The following is a 20,160-nucleotide window of genomic DNA, read 5'->3' as shown; positions in this document are numbered from 1 at the left end:
GTCCAATACAATGTGGAATATTTGAAGTAGTGTCCGATACATTCAGCAAAACTTTTAAGGTTCCAAGTCAGGTCTACATCAACAATTATACAATTCTTAAGACAATTTGTTAATTCGTAATATTTTACCTCATGGTTTGACTTTTATCTTTCAAAATTTGAGCTAAGAAAAAGTTAACAAAAACAAAGACCATTTCAATGTGTTAAAATATTTGTCCTTAATTGCAACCGTATAGTAAAACCACTTACATTTCTTTTTGACTTTCTTCTTCTCTCCTCAAGATGCCGTCTGTTCCAAATGTTGGATTTGTTGCTTTTTCTTTTTAAGGAACACCAGTAAGTTTTCATGGCAGCTAGAAAATAGAAAAGCATATTTAAATATGCATGTACCATTTTACTGTACATATATAGGCTGATATACTGATGCATTGAATCTCAATGTCTTTGAAATCACGTAATTCCACAATAATGTCTATTTATTAAACTGAAAAATAATGTAATTTTTTTATGTTTTAACTAACTCGAACACACACACACACATGGGAAAAGGGCAGGATGGATTGAGTTCATATTATTTACTTATGTTAAAAGTTTCATGTTAAATGTTAAAATAAAATGTACATTTTTTTTCTAGTTGGAGCAAGTGTGAGAATATTATTCGAAATATCTGGGGAAATAGCGCCCCCTTTCAAGCTGTAGGTAGAAAAGCTTACAGTACCTGGTATTCCCAGGCGGTCTCCCATCCAAGTACTAACCAAGCCCGACCACACATACACGCACGCACGCACACACACACACACACACACACACACACACACACACACACAACCTGAAAAGCAAACTTTATACTGAAGGGAAAATAAACACGTAAAGTAACAGAAATGAGCTCAAATTCAAATAAATCTAAATCATTCCTTGTGTCCTGACCCTGCCTTCTGACGACCCCCCACAAATCCACACACCGTTATTAAAACAGCCCATCTCAGTTGTATTGTGTAATTAATGATAAAGGGCTAGATATGTCATTGGACTCCGCTGACGAGGGGCAGCAGTAGGTTTAGTGGTCATTTGTTTATACTCGACAGATGATTCGGCCAGGAGGGACACAGACCTGCACTTGCTCAAGGCAGTCATATTTTAAACTCAAGTCTCATTCTGTATCACCAACACTGCATTGCCATGAAAAACTTGACTAAACCATCTTTGGAAACACTAGTATTAAAATATTGTTTATGTACGAATCTTGCAAAATTAAATAAAATATTAAATATCGGTAGTTCGATACAGCCTCTGTTCTTCTATACAATATTTTATATAATTCTATGCATTTCAGTGGGTAGTTTTAACCGCAAGTCAGACACACCTGAATTCTTCCCGGTCTTTCCCCACCAGTTTTTTGTCATATAATCTGGCCAATCAAATGTTCCATTACACATTTTAGACTCGCAAGTAACCAATCAGAAGCAAAGCATTAGTTCTGCCCCCAGAACAAGCTTGGTTTCCAAAAACTCAACTGATCCGGACGCATCATTTTAAAGCGCAAGTATTGCGGCGGGTTTGAGTTTTGAAGATTAGTAGCGGGTGAGTTGTTAACTATTTCATAAAATCCTGGATTTATATTGGTCAGTGATATAAGAACAAGCAATTAAAGTAATTGTGTGCTTTCGTAATATTACTAACCTGCAACTAAGCAAATGTAACAGTCTGGTGATTCAATGAATTGTAGCGCTTACTCGGTGGGAACCTTTGTTACAGGGAGATGGGGTCTGGTAGGAAGATGTTGGAGAGCGGGATTCTTGGAAGAGCTGAGTTCGTGGTACCGGATGTGTGATTTTCAATAAAGTGTGTTCATTTAGAAGTAATACACAGTGTGAGTCTAATCGTTTGTGCAAACCCCACAATCTATAACACTGCTTGTACGAGAGCAGCCTGTTTCCTGTTTGTGTGTGAATACATCATGTAGTCAAATGTTTGCGCATTTTCTGAAACGTTATCACGTTAGTATAAACTACACGTTGACAATGTAATCCATCTTTAATATATATATATATATATGTGTGTGTGTGTGTGTGTGTGTGTGTGTGTGTGTGTGTGTGTCAATGGTTAACACAATTTCTGCTTCAGGGTTAAACCGAAAACTCGCCGAATTTGCAGGAGTGTTTTTGAATAGACGCATGCGCAATCAGTAATTTAAATTAAACATCTTCATGTTTTGTGGCGATTTAAAAGTGAAATCCACCTTAAGAGTCAGATCAGAATAATTCTGGTATTTTTAAGTCCACCTTAAATTCTGGAGTCTGAAAGTGAAATACAAATCCACTGCACTCGGGCGAGCGCTTTGACTGGGTGTGCCTGTCAGGAGCCCCCACTTAAACCTCTTTGACAGGACTTATAATCTTTCTTTTTTTTTATTTTTGGCAGCTACCGAGCAGAACCCCATTTGATCCTGTGGACAGTTTAAAGATGGAATCAGTCCCGATTAAAGAGGAGCTCCCTAAACTTGAACTGGTCCCCATTAGACTGGAGTTCTCTGGACTGTCTTCCCTCCCCATTAAACAGGAGCTCTGTGAGATGCCATCTGACAGCATCAAGTCGGAGGTGTCTGGGATTAAAGCTGAGCGCAATGAATTGGAGATCTCCCAGACAGAAGAACCCCTTCCTGTGAATGAAGAGGTGCTGGAAATGGTGTGTATTACTAAACTGGAACCCCTCCAGAGACATTTGTAGAACTATGTGTACTCTCTCGTGTTCTTATCATCACCCAAGATGATGGACCGAAATCTCACTTGAACTCTGCTGATTGTAGCTCTAGATCTATCTATAGATATATATCTGTAGTTTTGACCGTAAAATAACAGAGTTAAGTGATCTTTAACAAAGAACCCATGAACGGGACCACAACACCAGAATGGTGAAAATGTAGTCACAGCAGTTATAAGATTTTTTTTTTTAAAAGAATTATTTATGGGTTGGTTATGTATGTCAGACTGACTATAAGATATATCTGTCAGAAGTTCTCTACCAATAAATCTCTAGGCAAACGTATTGGACTGCATTGCTGTGTATACAAACTGTATAGGTATTTTGTTCTAAGTGCTTTCAATGTATTTCACGCTAGTAATGTGAAACCATTTTTCTTTTAATTTGTGATCAGCAGGGATGCCCTGACATGTCTCAAAACACAGGGGTGGTTGAGCCCCCTTTTAAAATGCTGACTTTGCCCGAGGGGGGCTGAGGTCTCACATACTCGACGCTGGTGGGCAGTTGCTATTCGTTCATCACATGATTTTTTTTTTTTTTTTTATAATTCACCATAATCCTAACAATCCTAACTGAAACTTCAAAGCACAGGCAACCTCCAAAACCCTTATTTTATTTTATCCCCACGGGATGAATGAAGTGCATCCAGTACTTTCTCAGGCTTCTTGTAGAGTGTAGGTGTAGCGGTTGATCAAACACAACAGGGTGATGATGTGCACATTGCAGAAGTGTCACTGGTGCTTACATTAAAACATTTACAACTCATTCAGTTGGTGGGGTTCATAGATGTTCTTTGCATTCTTCACAAAATGTAAAAAATACAAATTCTCTGCCAAAATGCATATTCCGCATTTTTCCACAGTATTCTGTTATAAACAGATTTCTAGGATCCCTGGGGATTAACACCTACTTTGAGCAATCGATCATATCAGTCCATTTTTTAAATAAGTTGATCTACACAAAGTCTGACATGATTAAAGCATCATTTAGTAATTTAAAAATGACTTCTTTTATTCTATCGACCCTCATTTTTGTACACTGCAGTTTGTTTGTTTTGAACTTCGGCTCTCTGCTGCAGATGGGTTGAACCCTATTTCAAAACACAAAAAAATGTTTTTTTTAGGACTGTACCATTAACGTCCATTACAGATATAATAGGGTGTTACGTACTGTTCTGTGTAAAATGCAGTGTCTGTTGTGGCATTGCAGTTTACACTGAGAAACATCTGCTTCAGAACCGGTACTGTGCCGCCACTGAACCACCTCGAGAGACGGGTCAGTGACAGAATAAAGTGTCTGCATTTTACCAGCATTTCCCATTGACACTGAAAGTGATTCCGCATCAGTGCCGCCACAGACACGGTGATTTGCTTCAGTGTAGACATGCCTCAGCATTAGTGCTAATCAGGGTCTGTGATATGAAACCAGCCCTTAATCTTTTTTTCTTTTTTTTTTCTGACAGTTACCAAGCAGAACCACGTTTGATGCCTTGGACAATGTGAAGATGGAATCTGTCCCGATTAAAGAGGAGCTCCCTAAACTTGAACTGATCCCCATTAGACTGGAGTTCACTGGACTGGCTTCCCTCCCCATTAAACAGGAGCTCTGTGAGACGCCCTGAGACAGCATCAAGCCAGTGGTGTCTGGAATTAAAGCTGAGCGCAACGAACTGGAGATCTCCCAGACAGAAGAACCAGTTCCTATGAAAGAAGAGGTGCTGGAAATGGTGCGTATTAAACTGGAGCCCCTGAAAGAGGAGGTACTCTTGAAACCAGGGAAGGAAGAATCCGAAGACTTGAAAGCAGCCCCCACTTTGCTGGGTCCGGTACACCTGCGGGAGTGTAGCGTGGTGCTGGAGAGAATCTATGTGAGAAAGCAAGGCTCTGGAGAGGAAGGCTCTCCCAACAGCACGCAAGGAGGTGGACAGGACGACGAGAGCTCACATTCAGAGTGCAGTCCAGCAGGTGAGTGACTGACTAACTGTGACATTGTCATTCTACACTGAGTGATGGCCACAGTGTGACTGAGAGGCTGAGAACAGATAGCAGGGCTCCACATTAGCATCCAGGTTCATTTCGCATACTTGTCTACACTGAAGCAAATCACTGTGTCTGTGGTGGCACTGATGCGGAATCACTTTCAGTGTCAATGGGAAATGCTGGTAAATGCAGCGACACTCTCAAGGTGGTTCAGTGGTGGCACAGTGCCGGTGTGAAGCAGATTTTTCTCAGTGTGAACAGACACCACATTTTATATAGGACAGTATGTAACACCCTATAATGTATGTAATAGATGTTACTGGTACAGTCCTAAAACTCCCCTTATTTTTTCGTGTTCTGAAATCTGGTCCTGCCCACATCTGCAGCTGATGACAGGGGGCTGAAGTTCGAAACCAACTGTCTGACCAGCGTAAATAGCTTAAATATTTAATTTCACCTCAGAATATAAATGATAAAAACACAAATACTGTTAAAAATACCATATGTTAACAGCATTTCTGCTTTATATTATAAAACAAAGTTTAATTTATTAGAATAAGTTAGAGAGTTCTGGCTAAAATGGTTTATTCTTTAATTCAATTACTGTAGCCTACTGTTTTATGTGTATCATTACATGGCACAAAAAGTTTGAAACAAACTGTCAGTATAACTTGTCTGAGTAACATACTGAAATGTGAGTTACCGGTAGTCTTTATGTGTTGTGCTCTTGCAGATTTAAAGAATAGAATGTTTTTGTTTTTAAAAAACGAATCCCTATTTAATGTGTGCAACATACAGTGTATTCTTTTGAAGTGTGACACACCGGCAGCATGTTTTAACACTGCATGATCTGCCTTCTATGTAAATGGAGGTATGCTGCCAAATTGCAGCTGAGCCTGTAATATCACTGTGTGAATGCTGTAGTGAAGGGTCCTTTTTGTAGGTTTAATTTTTTGATTGAGTTTTTAAAAAATATATATGTATTTTTTTTTTACTAATTAAAAAAAGCATGCCATGATCAGGACCCATCCTTCAATAAAAGGGCCATTATGGCAGAACAAGTACACACATGAGGAAATACATCCACTTTGTCAGTCTGTGCATACAGTGAATTGGTCAGCAGAAATCAATATATTTTGGAGGTGATTATTGTGAAGAGTCTGAATCGGGATTCATTTCAAGACGTCATATACACAATTTGGGGGTGGGGCCCTCCTAGGCGGTCCCCTTGCTTGCCTTGCCCTAAGGCCGGCTCTGAGAGACGGTGCTAATCTCTGTAGCCGGACATGTACAAAAGTATTTAACAGCAGTTAAATGGACATTAACACATACCGTGAAACTTCTATTAAACGGCCGGGCATTTATTTACAAAACTCACGAGCAGACCAGCGCCTATTGGAGACCGCCGATTATTTGAGACCTGGCGATTATATAGACGAGGAAACTTTGGAAAATGAACAAGCAGAGATACAAATTTGTATTGTTAATATACTGTAATATTGTAAGGGTTTAAAAAGATTAGCCAACCAGGCATGGGTTATATAAGTGCAAACAGGCCACTTGAATCAAGCATGGAGGGTTAATTACAGTGAAAAGGGATACAAAACAACCGTGCCAAACTCAACCTTTCTCTTCTTAACTGGACTCTCCTGAACTGACGGTACAGTAAAAACAAGCTCTAGTTATACAAATAAGTAAAGATATAAACTACTAGCACTTTTGTTTATAAATATAGATCAATGTTGTCTATTAATAAAGATAAGTAATGAAATAATAATAGGCCTAATACTGGTAATAATAAGTTCAATCCATCCCAGATATAGAATGCAGGTAGGTTAGGCTTACAGCGCAATGATAATAATAGTTTGTTTTTTTTCTTATGGCCCCTGGTGGTGATGTCTCCGTTCAGTATATCCAAGTAACCATTTCCATAACCGCTTAATCCTTTATAGGGTCACGGAGAGTAACCATTATGTATTGTGATAACAGCATCTTCCAGATATTATTTCAATTTCCATTTAAATCATGATCTTATGTACACTTTGTATTACTAAACTTTGTACTTCTGCCCTCATATACTGCGTCTTTATTTTACACATTGCAATTGAAGGTAACCTGGCTTCAAAACGATACAATTAAATACTGGTCTTTTTTATTCTTAATAAAATTACTCTTTTTATTTGTTATAATGCAATAAATTCAACACAAAGCGACACGATATACTGTTCAAAGCAAGAATTATTAAACTTAAACCAGAATGTATATGTTTGATGTCCTCAACACACACACTTCAAGTGGTGCTCCGCAGCCCTTGTGTGTTCACAAAGTCTCCTCGCAATTACCCCAGACCACTCGTGAACCCACAATGCTATTCATGAGCTCCTTGACTAACGACCGTGTTTGGGAAACACATCAGATTTGACACGTTGCTGTTACGATGGTCGAGTTACTTTTGGGAAACGGCACCCTGGATAACTTTCGAGTTAGCCCTAATGCCGTTTAAGCAATACATTTCTAGCATATTTTTCCAACTATCAACATTTAATAAGCACAGTCAGCATTGATTATTTTAACATTTTCAACAGTAGTCTTTTTGAAACGAGTAAACATGTCTATTTGCGGATCCTGGAGTAGTCTGTGGACTGTGTGCTATCAGTGGTTTTGGTCGTGGCAATGATAATGGGTTTTTGTTTCAGAAATGAAAGCTGAAACACATTGAGAGTGGTCCAAGTTTATTCTCTAGTATATTGCAACCAGTAAGTTCCAGTGTGTTTTGCATTGAAGGGATGAATTCGCAACTCCTTAAAGGGAATGTCCGATTCCCCCCCCCAGCAGGTGTTATGTGTTTTTGTTCATCAGTATTTTGTTCTGGAGGTACTGCCTGTATCAATTGCGGGTTCTCGCTTCCCCCTCTATTAACATCACTGTGGAGTTCTCCTCATTTGTTAATCACTGCTTCCACTAGATCTTAGTTCATAGCAAAGCAGTAATCGGCTTGTTGATCTCTCATTGAAGGATCCGGCCAAGGGTGCATTTCAGTGACTGCTAGCAGGCTCACCAATGCACACAGAACAGCAGCTTCTGAAATGAAAAATCAAGTGAAGGATTTTTTCTTTGTTAATATTTGAAAACCCTAAATGTATATTGCATGCCTTTTGCCCCAACCTCCCCATTGAAATATAGGTCTAAGACTTTAATTTAGAATGTATTCTAGACAATATCAGCCTTTAAACAATTTGCACTAATCCACATGAAACCGTTTATATGTCGGCTGTTCCCTTGTTTTTACAAACCATCATATTCCCCTCGCCACATGTGTCTATAATTTCACGTGGTCCCGTCCAATTTGCTGCCCAAGGCCCCTTTTGTAAAAAGTTTTTAATCATTAGCTTTTCCATAATCTCAGTCTACAAGCCATTAATTAGTTAATGGTTAAAGCAAAACTTGTTTTCTTATTACAGTGTCAATGTGTCTTACTTTTAAAATGTTCAGATTACTTTTAATTTTTGTAATATGAATTGCATTTATTCTCATGGATCTTTCTCAATGGTACTGGTAGATAAACATCGTAATGGACCTTCTCCTAAAGACCATCCACAGTAATTTATCAAATTTGGCTAATTGGGGTAAAACTTCAACATAATTTAATGAACATGTCCATAACTACCAGATTGAGTTAACAGCCAAGGTCTTTCAGTGTTTATCAAAAGTAAGAAATAAACAATTTAAATGATTCTTACAACAAAATGCTTTATGTGTTAATTAATTCTATGCAAAATCAATCACCAAATTCATGTTATTTTCTTCCTAATCACTTCTAAGTATTCAATGTATATTATTTAAAAAGTGGGCATTGAAATGAGTGTGTGTGTGTGTGTGTGTGTGTGTGTGTGTGTCTGTGTGGTGAGAGCCTGTTGTCCCAGAATGCAGCTGGACATCTCTTTCTCTCCATTCTCACACAGTCCGTACAACACAGCTTGAGATCCCAAACACAGTTCAATTTATTGTAGGTTTGTTTGTCGAAACCATATTGTACCCAATTATGTAGGTAAAAATCGATGAAACAGTTAAGAGATTTGATTAACATTCCCAGTCCTCTAATTCACTCTCCCTCTAGAAGCTATAGTGTGTGCAATATGAAACTTAATGTTATGTTCTTCTTTAAAAGAGACGGCTATCTCTTACAGCGACCTTGTTGTTACCAGAGTTTTCTGGTAATTTTTTTTAAATCTTTTTTTCAAAAGCAATTCACATACACTTTGAACTTTTATATGTTTCCCATAACGTCACTCAAGCATTTTGACACTTGACTTTGAAGACTATGACTTTGGCACTGACTGACACTCGGTTCTCTTTTAAAAGCCCAATCATTTGACAACAGCCTGATCATATTCCTCCCACTTTCACAAAAGCCGTTCCGACAGAAAAGGCTACCTTCCTTCCCTCCTAATAACGTTTAACCTCTGGGCGGGAGGGTGGGAAAGTTAGTCCAGCCAACCCCGACCCTGACACCTGTCAAATACCAGACGGACATGGCTGCCTTTTCTAACCTGGACGCCCTGCCATCTGCTGCCCGCTGTCTCTAACTTTATCCTATTGTTGCCCCCTGGGCTTCTGTTAGGGGGCGCCCGTTTAACCCCCACATTTTCCCTTAAGCCCCATGTCCCCATGTAGCAGCACTAACCCATGCGGTGCAGGGCATAGGGTCAGCAACGCCCCCTCTGGTGGTTGTGGCAACCTCCACACTCCTGGCGGTGGCAATGCCCCCTCTGGCGGTGGTGGTAGCAGTGGCCACACTGCTGCTAGTAGTGGCAACAGCCACTCCTCTGCTGCTGCTGGGGCAAACGGCCACTTAGGCAGGGGTGCTGTCGGCTACAGAAGCTCCGACAGGCTCATTTTCTCTCCCCGTGGGAACCATAGCTCCACCCCCTCTGGTTGACACGACTGCCATTCCCCCTTCCTGGGCTGGTGGTAGCTCCTCCCCCTGAGAATGCTGGGCTGAGAGCTCCGCCTCCTTCTCTGGTAACTGGGCTGGCGGAAGCTCCTCCCCCTGAGAATGCTGGGCTGAGAGCTCCGCCTCCTTTTCTGGTAACTGGGCTGGCGGAAGCTCCTCCCCCTGAGAATGGGGCTGAGAGCTCCGCCTCCTTCTCTGGTAACTGGGCTGGCGGAAGCTCCTCCCCCTGAGAATGCTGGGCTGAGAGCTCCGCCTCCTTCTCTGGTAACTGGGCTGGCGGTAGCTCCTCCCCTTTAGACTGCTAGGCTGAGAGCTCCTTCTTTCCTGACCAACAGGATGGCAGCTGCCTTCTTACTGGCTGCCGGACTAGAAGCCCCGCCGCCTTTTCCGCCTCTTCTCATTTTACTGGCTAATGGAACAGAAGCCCCTCCTTCTCGTCTCCTTTCTGTTCAGTGGCGGACGCAACCTGGAAGCCCCTTCGTCTTCCCCATCTCTTCACTCTGCGCCGCCCCTTGGAAGCTCCCGTCCTCGATCGGCAAAGGAATAGCCTGGATTCGAACTCGCGACTTGCAGGCTATAGAGCGCATCCTGCACTCACGTGGAGCGCACTCTACTAGATGCGCCACTCGGGAGCCCCCCAACATAGGCAAGCTTAACTGTATGTACAGTCCCTCTCAGGAAATCAGCAATAAACAACTTGACTCCCTGGTCTTCGCAACCAGAATGGGATCAGGACCATTATACTCTGTATAGTACAGGGTTGCCAGATTTCTACAGTGTTTATAGCCCAAAGTCACTTCAAAACTGGCCCAATTTGTTTTTTTTTTTTTTACTGAAACCAAGCTTATTATTATTAACATGTAGCCCTATCCTTTAATGCTGCTACTGTTTCCCAAAGAAGAAAACAGTTCAATCTTTTAAAGTTATGCCACCAATCTAATTAGATGATCACATCAATTACATCAATTAAACAGCCACATCAATTAAATGCACCTAACAAATTGCAAAAAAGAGCCAACAGCTTGCCTTTTTTTAAACACAAAAAAGTTAAGTTAATTGAAAGTATGCCCCATGCATTGAAATAACACATAAAAAACATTTTTAACTTCTTACCTTCAAACTCCTCGTGTATTTATATATAATATTTTAGTTTCTAAAAAGCTCCTCTGAGTCGGCACCATCTTCTGCATTGTTTGCTTCGTAGATGTCACCTGTAAACAGTGACAGCATTGCTTTGGATGGCTGAAATTGGTTGCAGCAACACTTATTACGCTGCATATATGCTCTGACCCTAAGAATGTTTTCCAACAATTTCTCTTGCATGCGGGTCCTTAGTTTGGTTTTGATTAGGGCCATTTGTGAAAAAGCACGTTCCACTGATGCATTGCTAAATGGTAGGCCTAAAAGAGATAAGGCAAAAAGACCAAGTTCAGTGAAATCTTTATCACCAGCTGCATCGGTGTGTTTAGCCACTTCAACCCAGAACTCTTTAATTTGGCTGTCTTCAGTGTGCTCCCAGTGTACATTGTTCAAAGCTCGCCATTGCTGTTCGAGTTTGCCAAGATCTCCATTGTAAAGTGGCAAAAATGATAAATTTGCCAGCTGTGGCTTTTTGAAACTGGGTACAACAGTTGGGCTGAGAACGGTAAGTGACTCAAGTTGCTGGATATTGGGAGGCAATCTTTGTTTGATCTCTTTCAGAAACTCGAACATGTAATCTCTGCATCTGCGTTTGATATCCTGTGCTTTCTGAGGTTCGATCTTTGATTCTGACAGTTCTAACTGGAACTTGATCCCGAAGTCCACTGCTGAAAGTGGCAAGCTGTTTCTGTCGGACGTTATGTCAAAATCCATTACAGATGACCATGTTGGAAAATCGTGAGGTTTCATGATTCGTTGGATTAAACTGCGGTAAAATGTCATTAAATCAGCAAGAGGTTTCGCTGGATTGGCACTGTCAGGCTGAAACAGCTTGTTTATTCTGTTAACCTCGGTGACAAGGGGCTGAAGAAAAACCAGATACAATCTGTTTACGCGGTCTGAATGCATCTGGTACAGCAGTTCAGCATTGTAATTCCTTTCCCTGCCCTTTTGTAAGCTGAAAGTGCAACTTTAGCTCTTCGTATTGAGAAAGCACTCGATCAACACACTGGCTAATTGCAAGCCATCTTGTGTCAGAAAGCTGCAAAATCTTCAGCGGGGCTTCTCCAACATTAATGGTGGCATAGAGATCGCGGTACTTCTTTTGACGCTGAGTGCTGTGGGAAAACCACGAGTACGTCTGTGATACCATGTACTCGATGTTTCGAGGAAGTACGTCCATTGCTTTTGATGCACAGAGCTGCAGTGAATGACAAACACACTTGTTGTACACAATTTTTGGATTCACCTCCCTTAACTTTGTTAGTACCGAATTATTTTTCCCACACATTGTAATGCAACCGTCTGTTGCCAGACCAATGCATCTTTCCACTTCCAATTTGTTTTCCTTTAAGAATTTGAACAAGGCTGTTGCAATGCTGTGAGAATCACCGGCTGGCAAGCTAACAATCCCGGCAAACGATGTCATGATACGATCAAGTTTTCTGCTGAAGTACCTGAACACCACACAGAGTTGCTTGTTTGCACTGATGTCTGTGCTTTCGTCCACAATTGGAGAGTGTGGCTCTTTGGCGATGTCTTCAAGCATCTCCTAATGAACAATGGGTCCGATGACACATTTTATAAGTGCTGAGCATTTTGTTCTATGAAGACTAATATCCTTCTGTGCAACTTCCCTGACTATGCATCCCACATGATCTACGGTGAGGATGCTGGAAAGGCAAGCAATATGGGCTGCCAGCTTCAACTCACATATTTTAACGGAATTGTCAACTTGTTTCTTAAATCCCGTGTCAAATAAGCTTCTTGTATTTGAATAGGGAGCTGCGTTTCTAATATGTTTCTCTGTCTTACTGTGAGCTAACAGATCACTGTGATGTGCTCACACTTCACATTTACAGTACCTACACGCTGCTTTTGAGTCATCGCCAGGTACACGGCTAATCCATTCTTGTAACCCTTTTTCTTTCTCAGTCTTTGCAGTATTTTTTCAGTATTTAGATTACTTCTTTATTTTTCCTGCTTTTTAGCGGTTTCGATGTTTCTACCCTGTTTCTTAAAATGGCTGCTTTTCACTGTCAATTAACACAATCGTTCGTCTCTCACGCCTGTTCACTCGCATGGTCATGCGCAGTGGTGGTTGTGGTCATGCGCAATATGTTATTTTATTGGGAAACACAGTTTTACGTAGTTTGTGTGCACTGCGGTGGGTAGGCTGCAAAAGTTTATTCATTTTTAATAGTTATTCTTTTTTATATGTATAAAGTAAACTAGCCCAAAAAACCACGAGACCTCTTGAAAGTAGCCCAAAAAGTAGCAACCAGCAACTCCTAAATATTTCCCGCGGCTGTCTTTTTAAAGGAAAACCGCGGACCTGGCAACTCTGGTATAGTATTTCAAACACCCAATCTCTGTCTACTTTACACCGCCCCTTAAATCTGTTTTTCGAAAAAGACTAAAAGTTCTAGGCTGACTCTCCTGATCAAACCTTCCGAGATCGGCACAGGGCCCCAGAATCAAAGTGCACAGATTCCTCTTAGAAATTTATAGCTCTGTTACCCCCTACAATCTCCCTATCCTAATCTAGCTGATCGGGCTAGTATTAATAACAGATAGGTACCTATTGCGACCCTTTTTGACAAATAATAAACAATAATCAACAACACCAGAAAAAACAGTATAGTAGGTTACTATTCCTGTGATGAATAAATTAAACGTATACTCACTCATCCTTAGTTGTCCTCTAAAGTTCAGTTAAAGAGAAGTTAGAAGGTTCCTTCATGCGTTCAGATGGATGAAATCAAATCAGTTTTGCAGCCTCCCTGGTGCGGACTACACTACAGTTACCTACACTACCTAACCCAGAAAAGGTCATGAAACGACATAATGAGGAAGGAACATTTGCTGCATTTCTTACTTAAAACAGTCTCTGATTTTTCTCTCCTGTTTGTTTTTTCCAGGTTCCAGTCCAGCAGTTCAAGCAAGGACCCAGTTAAGGAATTTAAAAATACTGAGAGGAGAGAAATTAAATACCAGAGGAGAGAAACCGTATCGCTGCTCTGACTGTGGAAAGAGTTTTAGTCTCTCAGGAGACCTTGTGATACACCAGCGAATTCACACAGGAGAGAAACCCTATCGCTGCTCTGACTGTGGAAAGAGGTTCAAGTCATCAGGACACCGTACAGCACACCAGCGAATTCACACAGGAGAGAAACCGCATTGCTGCTCTGACTGTGGAAAGAGTTTCAGGAGCTCAGGAGACCTTGTGATACACCAGCGAATTCACACAGGGGAGAAACCCTATCGCTGCTCTGACTGTGGAAAGAGGTTCAACTCATCAGGACACCGTACAGCACACCAGCGAATTCACACAGGAGAGAGACCGCATTGCTGCTCTGACTGTGGAAAGAGTTTCAGGAACTCAGGAGACCTTGTGATACACCAGCGAATTCACACAGGAGAGAAACCTTATCGCTGTTCTCACTGTGGGAAGAGTTTCAGTCTGTCAGGAAATTTTGAATTGCATAAGCGAACTCACAAAGGAGAGAAACCATATCACTGTTCTGACTGTGGGAAGAGTTTCAGTCGGTCAGAACACCTATTAATACATCAGCGAATACACACTGGAGAGAGACCGTATCACTGCACTGACTGTGGGAAGAGTTTCAGTCGATCAGGACAACTTGTAACACACCAGCGAATTCACACAGGAGAGAAACCATATTACTGCTCTGACTGTGGGAAGAGTTTCAGAGATTCAGCAGACCTTAAAAAACACCAGAGAATTCACACAGGAGTAAAGCCATATCACTGCTCCGACTGTGGTAAAAGTTTCAGTCAGTCAGGACAACTTGGAAAACATCAGCTGGTTCACACAGGAGAAAAACCGTTTCATTGCTCTGACTGTGGGAAGAGTTTCAGTTCGTTAGCAAACCTTGTTTCACACCAGCGAATTCACTCAGGAGAGAAACCGTATCACTGCTCTAACTGTGGGAAAAGTTTCCGTCACTCAGCATCCTTTGCTGTACACCGGCGCATTCACACAGGAGAGAAACCGTATCGCTGCTCTCACTGTGGGAAGAGTTTCGGTCAGTTAGGACACTTAATTTCACACCAGCGTATTCACACAGGAGAGAAACCGTACCGTTGCTCTGACTGTGGGAAGACTTTCAGACGGTCGGGACACCTTGTTTCACACCGGCGTGTTCACACAGGAGAGAAACCGTACCACTGCTCTGATTGTGGGAAGAGTTTTAGTAAGTCAAGATCGCTTGTTACACACCAGCAAATTCACACAGGAGAGAAAAAAAAAAGAAAATGTAAATAATGTTCCTGCATAAAAATAACTTTTATCCATTTTGCTTCCTGGCATTTCAGCACAGCAGTGTGCTGCTGAATAGTGTGGCTGCCCAAGCCGAGGAGACAGTCAGAACAAATCCTTAAATGGAATTTACTAGTGTAACGACCTCGCCCTTAGCACAAAGCCAACCACTATGGAGCGATTACCTCCCTATATTAAATCTATCCCATGACAAAAACAAGTTAGACAAACAGCTGTTTGAAGGGGTGATCTCAAATGCAAAAATCCAAGTTAGGAGAAGAAATTAGGCCAATCTTGTCAAGCAAATAGGCACACTTGGAAAGGTGCTGGGGCCCAAGATTCACATAATTCTTGCTTCTAACTTGGCGCCTTTTTTTTAAAAATCGCTTCGCTCCACTTTATCGCTCCTCTTGAAATCCTCTTTGTATGACTTGAAGTGACTGAGACACACACTCACATTGTAATACGAAAGAGATCATTTCTGATTGGATCAGAATCTGAGTGCTCATGTTCAACACTGTTTTTTTTTTTTTTTTGTTTTGTTTTTTAATAAATAAAGCTATTAAAAAATGATATGTCCAAACTACAAAGTAAAATGCGCAATGCAAATTTAGGACACAGTGTAAATGCTCTTATTGGAAGTCCAGGAATGCTGAATTCAGCTCCATCGATTGCTATGAGCTACAGCTGTATCACAGAGCAGCTCTCCTGGTAAACCCTTTGAAGGAGGAAACAAACTGCTATTGTTAATTATTTTGCATAGAATGGCACAAGGCAGCTGTAATAGAGTAAATGTAGATGCGCTTTTAGACTGTGTGTTGCTGCTAGCCCCACCCTGTGCAAATTCAAAGTGTAAAACCAGATAACACAACAAGCAGGGCACAAGCTAAGCGATGAGCTGTATTTGATTAGGGAAATAAAAGCTGTTTACTTTGACTATCTACGTCATTCTGGGTTCTTATAGAAATCAAATGTAAGACAACAAATATACTAGAAGTGTCAGGGGTGGAAGTTGCAGATGTTGAGATATTAGAGTCAGTGTTTCCCAGCATGCATCACTCTGAGCAGCTCCTTCCTCCAGACACAGTGTTTAGATGACTGGGTGTGAGGAGCCTTGTGTTAACAATGGGAGAACTGGGCTGACTGGGGAGCTCACTGCTACGGCCTATTTCAATAGTCTTATTACTGTGTTGTTACATTATGGACAGCAGTGGTGCTCTGGCTCCCTCTTGTGGTCACTATTAATATCTGCTCTGTGTTTCTCGGAGGTCAAATTAATTGCTCTTTGTCATTAAAATGCTGCTTTTATCATCAAACTCTTTGGACTACTTTTCTGAGTATGAGCACATCTCTTCTGTATGCAGGTTTTTAAATGATGAAAACAAGAAAAGAATGAAGTAAAGCAAATAGATTCTTGTTTACTTCCTCACATTGTAAAGTAATAGCAGCACTAATGTCCCCCATGGTGGGCTCTAAGACTAGATCATTGACCTGGTCTTTCTTTAAATTACCTTTCACGTTGGACACATTCAAATGTCATCACTGTCATTAAACAACATTTTACATTCATACTGAAATTATTTTATTAATATTGCTTACTTAATAAAATAAAAAAATCTAATAAAAATCATAAAATTCAGGGGCTCCCGAGTGGAGCATTCAGCAAAGGCACTGTGCCGGAGTGCAGGATGTGCCCTATAGCCCGGAGCGCGCTGGTTTGAATCCAGGCTATACCACTGACACAGCCTAATCAAACCCAGCTCTGTGCAGTCTGACTGTAGCAGCTCTGCAGCTGTTCTCAGCCTCAGCCCCTGTGGTTACTGTCTATGAGCCAGAGCAGTTCCTGCAGAGCTGAGGGAGGTTTTTGTACGGACGTGTATCACTGTGTGAATGTGTAGCTATTGCCCTGCTGACAGTAATAATCTCCTGCATCTTCAGCCTGATCCACTGCCACTGAATGGAGCTGGAGTCCCAGAGTGACGGTTAGAAGTAGAATAAATCAGGAGCTTCTCCAGGTTTCTGCAGGTACCAGCGGATGGAGCTGGTACTAACAAAGCTGCTGGCTGTACAGCGGATAGAGACCATGTGTCCTGGAGAACAGACTGAGCTGCTGGAGACGGAGTCAGAACAACGTCTGCACTGGACTAAAAAAATACAACAAAAAATGATTATAAAATAATAATGCAAGAGTCAAATTAAATAGTGTTGTGTTAGAATACAAACAAAATGTATAGAAGCGGCTAGACAGATTTACTTCAATGAAAAGTTCTATTTAAAATGAACTCAAGTCAAGCTTTCAGATTTATAAATAACTATTTAATTATCACCTTGAGCAAAGAGCCCCCGTGTCCCCAGCAGTAGAAGCAATGGCATCATTGTACTGTGTGTTTCAGTGACTCTGAAAGGGCTGAGCAGTGACTCATCAATACTGTGTGTCTCAAAGTGTTTGGAGCAGTGAGGCAGGCACCGGTATACAAAGCAGCTTCCTTTATACAAATCCTGCTGCTGCTGCTGCTGTCACAGATAGAGGAGATCTGAGCCGTGAGTGAGCACCAGTGCGATTGATAGGGTCGGGTTCACTTTGACTGTTTTCTTCTATTTTTCCCCCAGTCAAAACTCTCAGTACATCACTGCTGTCTAATATAACTGATCTGTTTGTCTAAACTGACAGTAATATTTCTGTTTCTGTCATCATTTCAATGCTATTGAGAATTAAAGGGTATGTAGTGCCCTAACCCTCGTGGTATACCTTCCCATGTGCTGCTGCTGCTGCTGCTGCTGTAGAAGTAACGGACCTGTCATTTTTCTTTTCATTGATCACATTTTGACTGCTTCTTACTGTTATAAATTGGACATCTACTTCACTGTCTTTCAAAGGCCTTTTCAAGATGTACCTTGAGCGAGCTGCTAGGAGTGCGTTTTCATTATTTCAATCAGAATGATATTTAACAAGCCAGGGGAAAAGGTATCAAACTCCTTGTGGCAAAGTGGTTGCTGATTATGAACAGGTGCAGAGGTGATGCAGTGCAGGAATAAACAGACAGAGATTTGTAATCCGGTATGGAAAAATATACGTTTTATTTTTAGTTATAATCCAGGTCTGGTGACCAAATAATAAGCGATGCGTAAAACACGGAGAACAGTAACAGGGATTGCAGCCCTAAACAATAAACACAGCATCTCTCCCACAATATACAACCACGGTCACCAGTCCTGGGTGTGTGCTGTAGTGCTTGTGGTGGGTGATACAGTTTAAAGAGTGACAAATAGTGCAGTGCTGTTCCGGGTTAGGTGCTGGCTCTTAGCAACAGCTCCGGAATGTGTTCGCAGTCTATAAACACACAAGTATCAATTATAGACAAGACAAACAAAACAAACACTCATGATACTCTTAATACACAGTGCACGGGTCCTTCCGGGTCTATTTCAAAACCAAAAACGAAGGAAAAGATTTACAATTCTCCAGCCCTTTTTATGCGGTTATGCATGACCCCTTGGTAAACGATTGCAGCTGATTCTATTGCCTGCAACTGCTACCTCCTTTACCTTCCAGGTCAATACATTCTCGCACTGGAGTCTCGTCTTTTTCCAGGCTGATTGACTTCCCGACCCAGGGATTGAACTGTCAGGACAACCTGTCCAAAGCCTTTCCCTTTCGCTACTTTGTACCCTCACAGGTCAAGAGGGAGATTTACAACCAGAACTCATTATATTTCTGTCACACTCCTGTATTGATTTCTTTATTGATTGATTTTGTTTGATGTTTGTGAAAGGGCGCACACAGTGACTGATCACACTCCATTGCCATGGCGATCCCAGCTCACTGAGAAACACATGGCTCTTGTATTGACATGTTGTTTTGAGAAAGATTGGAACAAACCAGCTTTCTTTCATTTGGAATGAGACTGAATTAGTCGGGAGTCTGTGAAAATATAGTACATCAGTGAATTAAATAATGAAAACCCATTTAAATGAAAGCCTTTTCTATTGAAGTTTCATTTATTTTCCGTTAGTTTGCCCCTGTTTTACACTTATATATTAAGAATAGCCCCACAAATTGATGAAAGTGTTTTTCTCAATGATTCTTACCCTGAGTGCAGATGACAAGTGCCCAGATGAAGATGCTGATAAAAGTCATTGTTGTTGTGGATTCTGTTGCCATGAAGGGCAGCTCTCAAACATTAAATTATTATTATTTAATGTCAACAAATGGAGGGGGACTAGACATGGTCACAAAGCTGGTCCTGTTTCAACCGGTTTTTCAATTCTGCTATAAAAAACTCTTGTAGTCTGATATACTTTTCATAAAGTCTGGTAGCGTATTCCAGAACATGGCACCCTTAATTGAGCAAGCTGTTTGTGCAAACGTAGTGCGATGTCAAGACACTACAGTCTCCTCTTGTGGTTGATCTTCTAGACAATCCAAAGGTAGATCATTAATGTAGAGACTAAATAATAAAGGCCCTAATATAGATCCCTGTGGGACCCCCATAGTACAGTTCCTAAACGCTGATTCACTATTGCTTATTTTAACACTTTGTTTTCTATCCAACAAGTCAGACTCCATCCATTTCAGAGCCTGACCAGACAGGTTCAATTCAGACAACTTGTTAAACTCACAGGGCTATAAACACTCCCAGAGCACTGAAGCATGTGCTGCCAATGCAAAGTGTCTTTTCTATGCAATTTGTCTTCCTTGGCACAGCAGCCACTTGTATCCAAGCAGTGGTGTAAACACAGGCTTGGTGCTGTGTGTTCTGACAGAGCAAGATTAGCAGTTTAGCATGAACACTCCCAGGACAGCAGGACTAGACAAAGAACAGCTTTAATAGGAGCATATGAGGAGAGCCAATCAGCCGAGCCCTTATTCCACTCAACACAGCTGGAATGGAGTCAAGTGTGGAGTGTGTGTTTAAAGCAGTACTTGCACTGTGTGTTCAGACAGAGCAAGATTAGTAACTGCCCTGGCATTAACACTCCCAGGACAGTGGGACTATACAATAGAGCCCAGCTATTAAGAGTAGCATTGGAACCTGATTAGCACAG

The 20,160-nt window shown here is 41.3% G+C and overlaps 1 protein-coding gene across 3 annotated transcripts; it reads left to right on the top strand.

Moving 5' to 3' along the window:
• The first annotated feature begins 1,510 nt into the window (after window positions 1-1,510).
• Window positions 1,511-16,037, top strand: LOC117395184 (zinc finger protein OZF-like). 3 transcript variants are annotated; one of them, XM_059006318.1, is made up of 4 exons: window positions 1,511-1,580; window positions 2,421-2,684; window positions 4,222-4,723; window positions 13,754-16,037. In XM_059006318.1, the coding sequence occupies exons 3-4, from the start codon at window positions 4,462-4,464 to the stop codon at window positions 15,118-15,120; spliced, it is 1,629 nt and encodes a 542-aa protein (XP_058862301.1). In that variant the 5' UTR covers window positions 1,511-1,580; window positions 2,421-2,684; window positions 4,222-4,461; the 3' UTR covers window positions 15,121-16,037. The 3 variants fall into 3 exon arrangements, with proteins under 3 accessions (XP_058862301.1, XP_058862302.1, XP_058862300.1); XM_059006319.1 differs by lacking the exon at window positions 1,511-1,580 and adding an exon at window positions 1,613-1,841; XM_059006317.1 differs by lacking the exon at window positions 1,511-1,580 and adding an exon at window positions 1,613-1,869.
• Window positions 16,038-20,160: the final 4,123 nt, after the last annotated feature.

Source organism: Acipenser ruthenus, chromosome 32 (assembly GCF_902713425.1).
Source record: "Acipenser ruthenus chromosome 32, fAciRut3.2 maternal haplotype, whole genome shotgun sequence".
Lineage (NCBI taxonomy): Eukaryota > Metazoa > Chordata > Actinopteri > Acipenseriformes > Acipenseridae > Acipenser > Acipenser ruthenus.
The sequence above is the reverse complement of the archived record's forward strand: the minus strand, read 5'-3'. Positions and strand labels throughout refer to the sequence as shown.

Excerpts from the sequence above, each read along its gene's own strand:
- LOC117395184 (XM_059006318.1), top strand. The coding sequence starts at position 4,462 with ATGAAAGAAGAGGTGCTGGAAATGGTGCGTATTAAACTGGAGCCCCTG. Across the intron at positions 4,724-13,753 it reads TTCAGAGTGCAGTCCAGCAG|GTTCCAGTCCAGCAGTTCAA; the intron begins GTGAGTGACTGA and ends TGTTTTTTCCAG.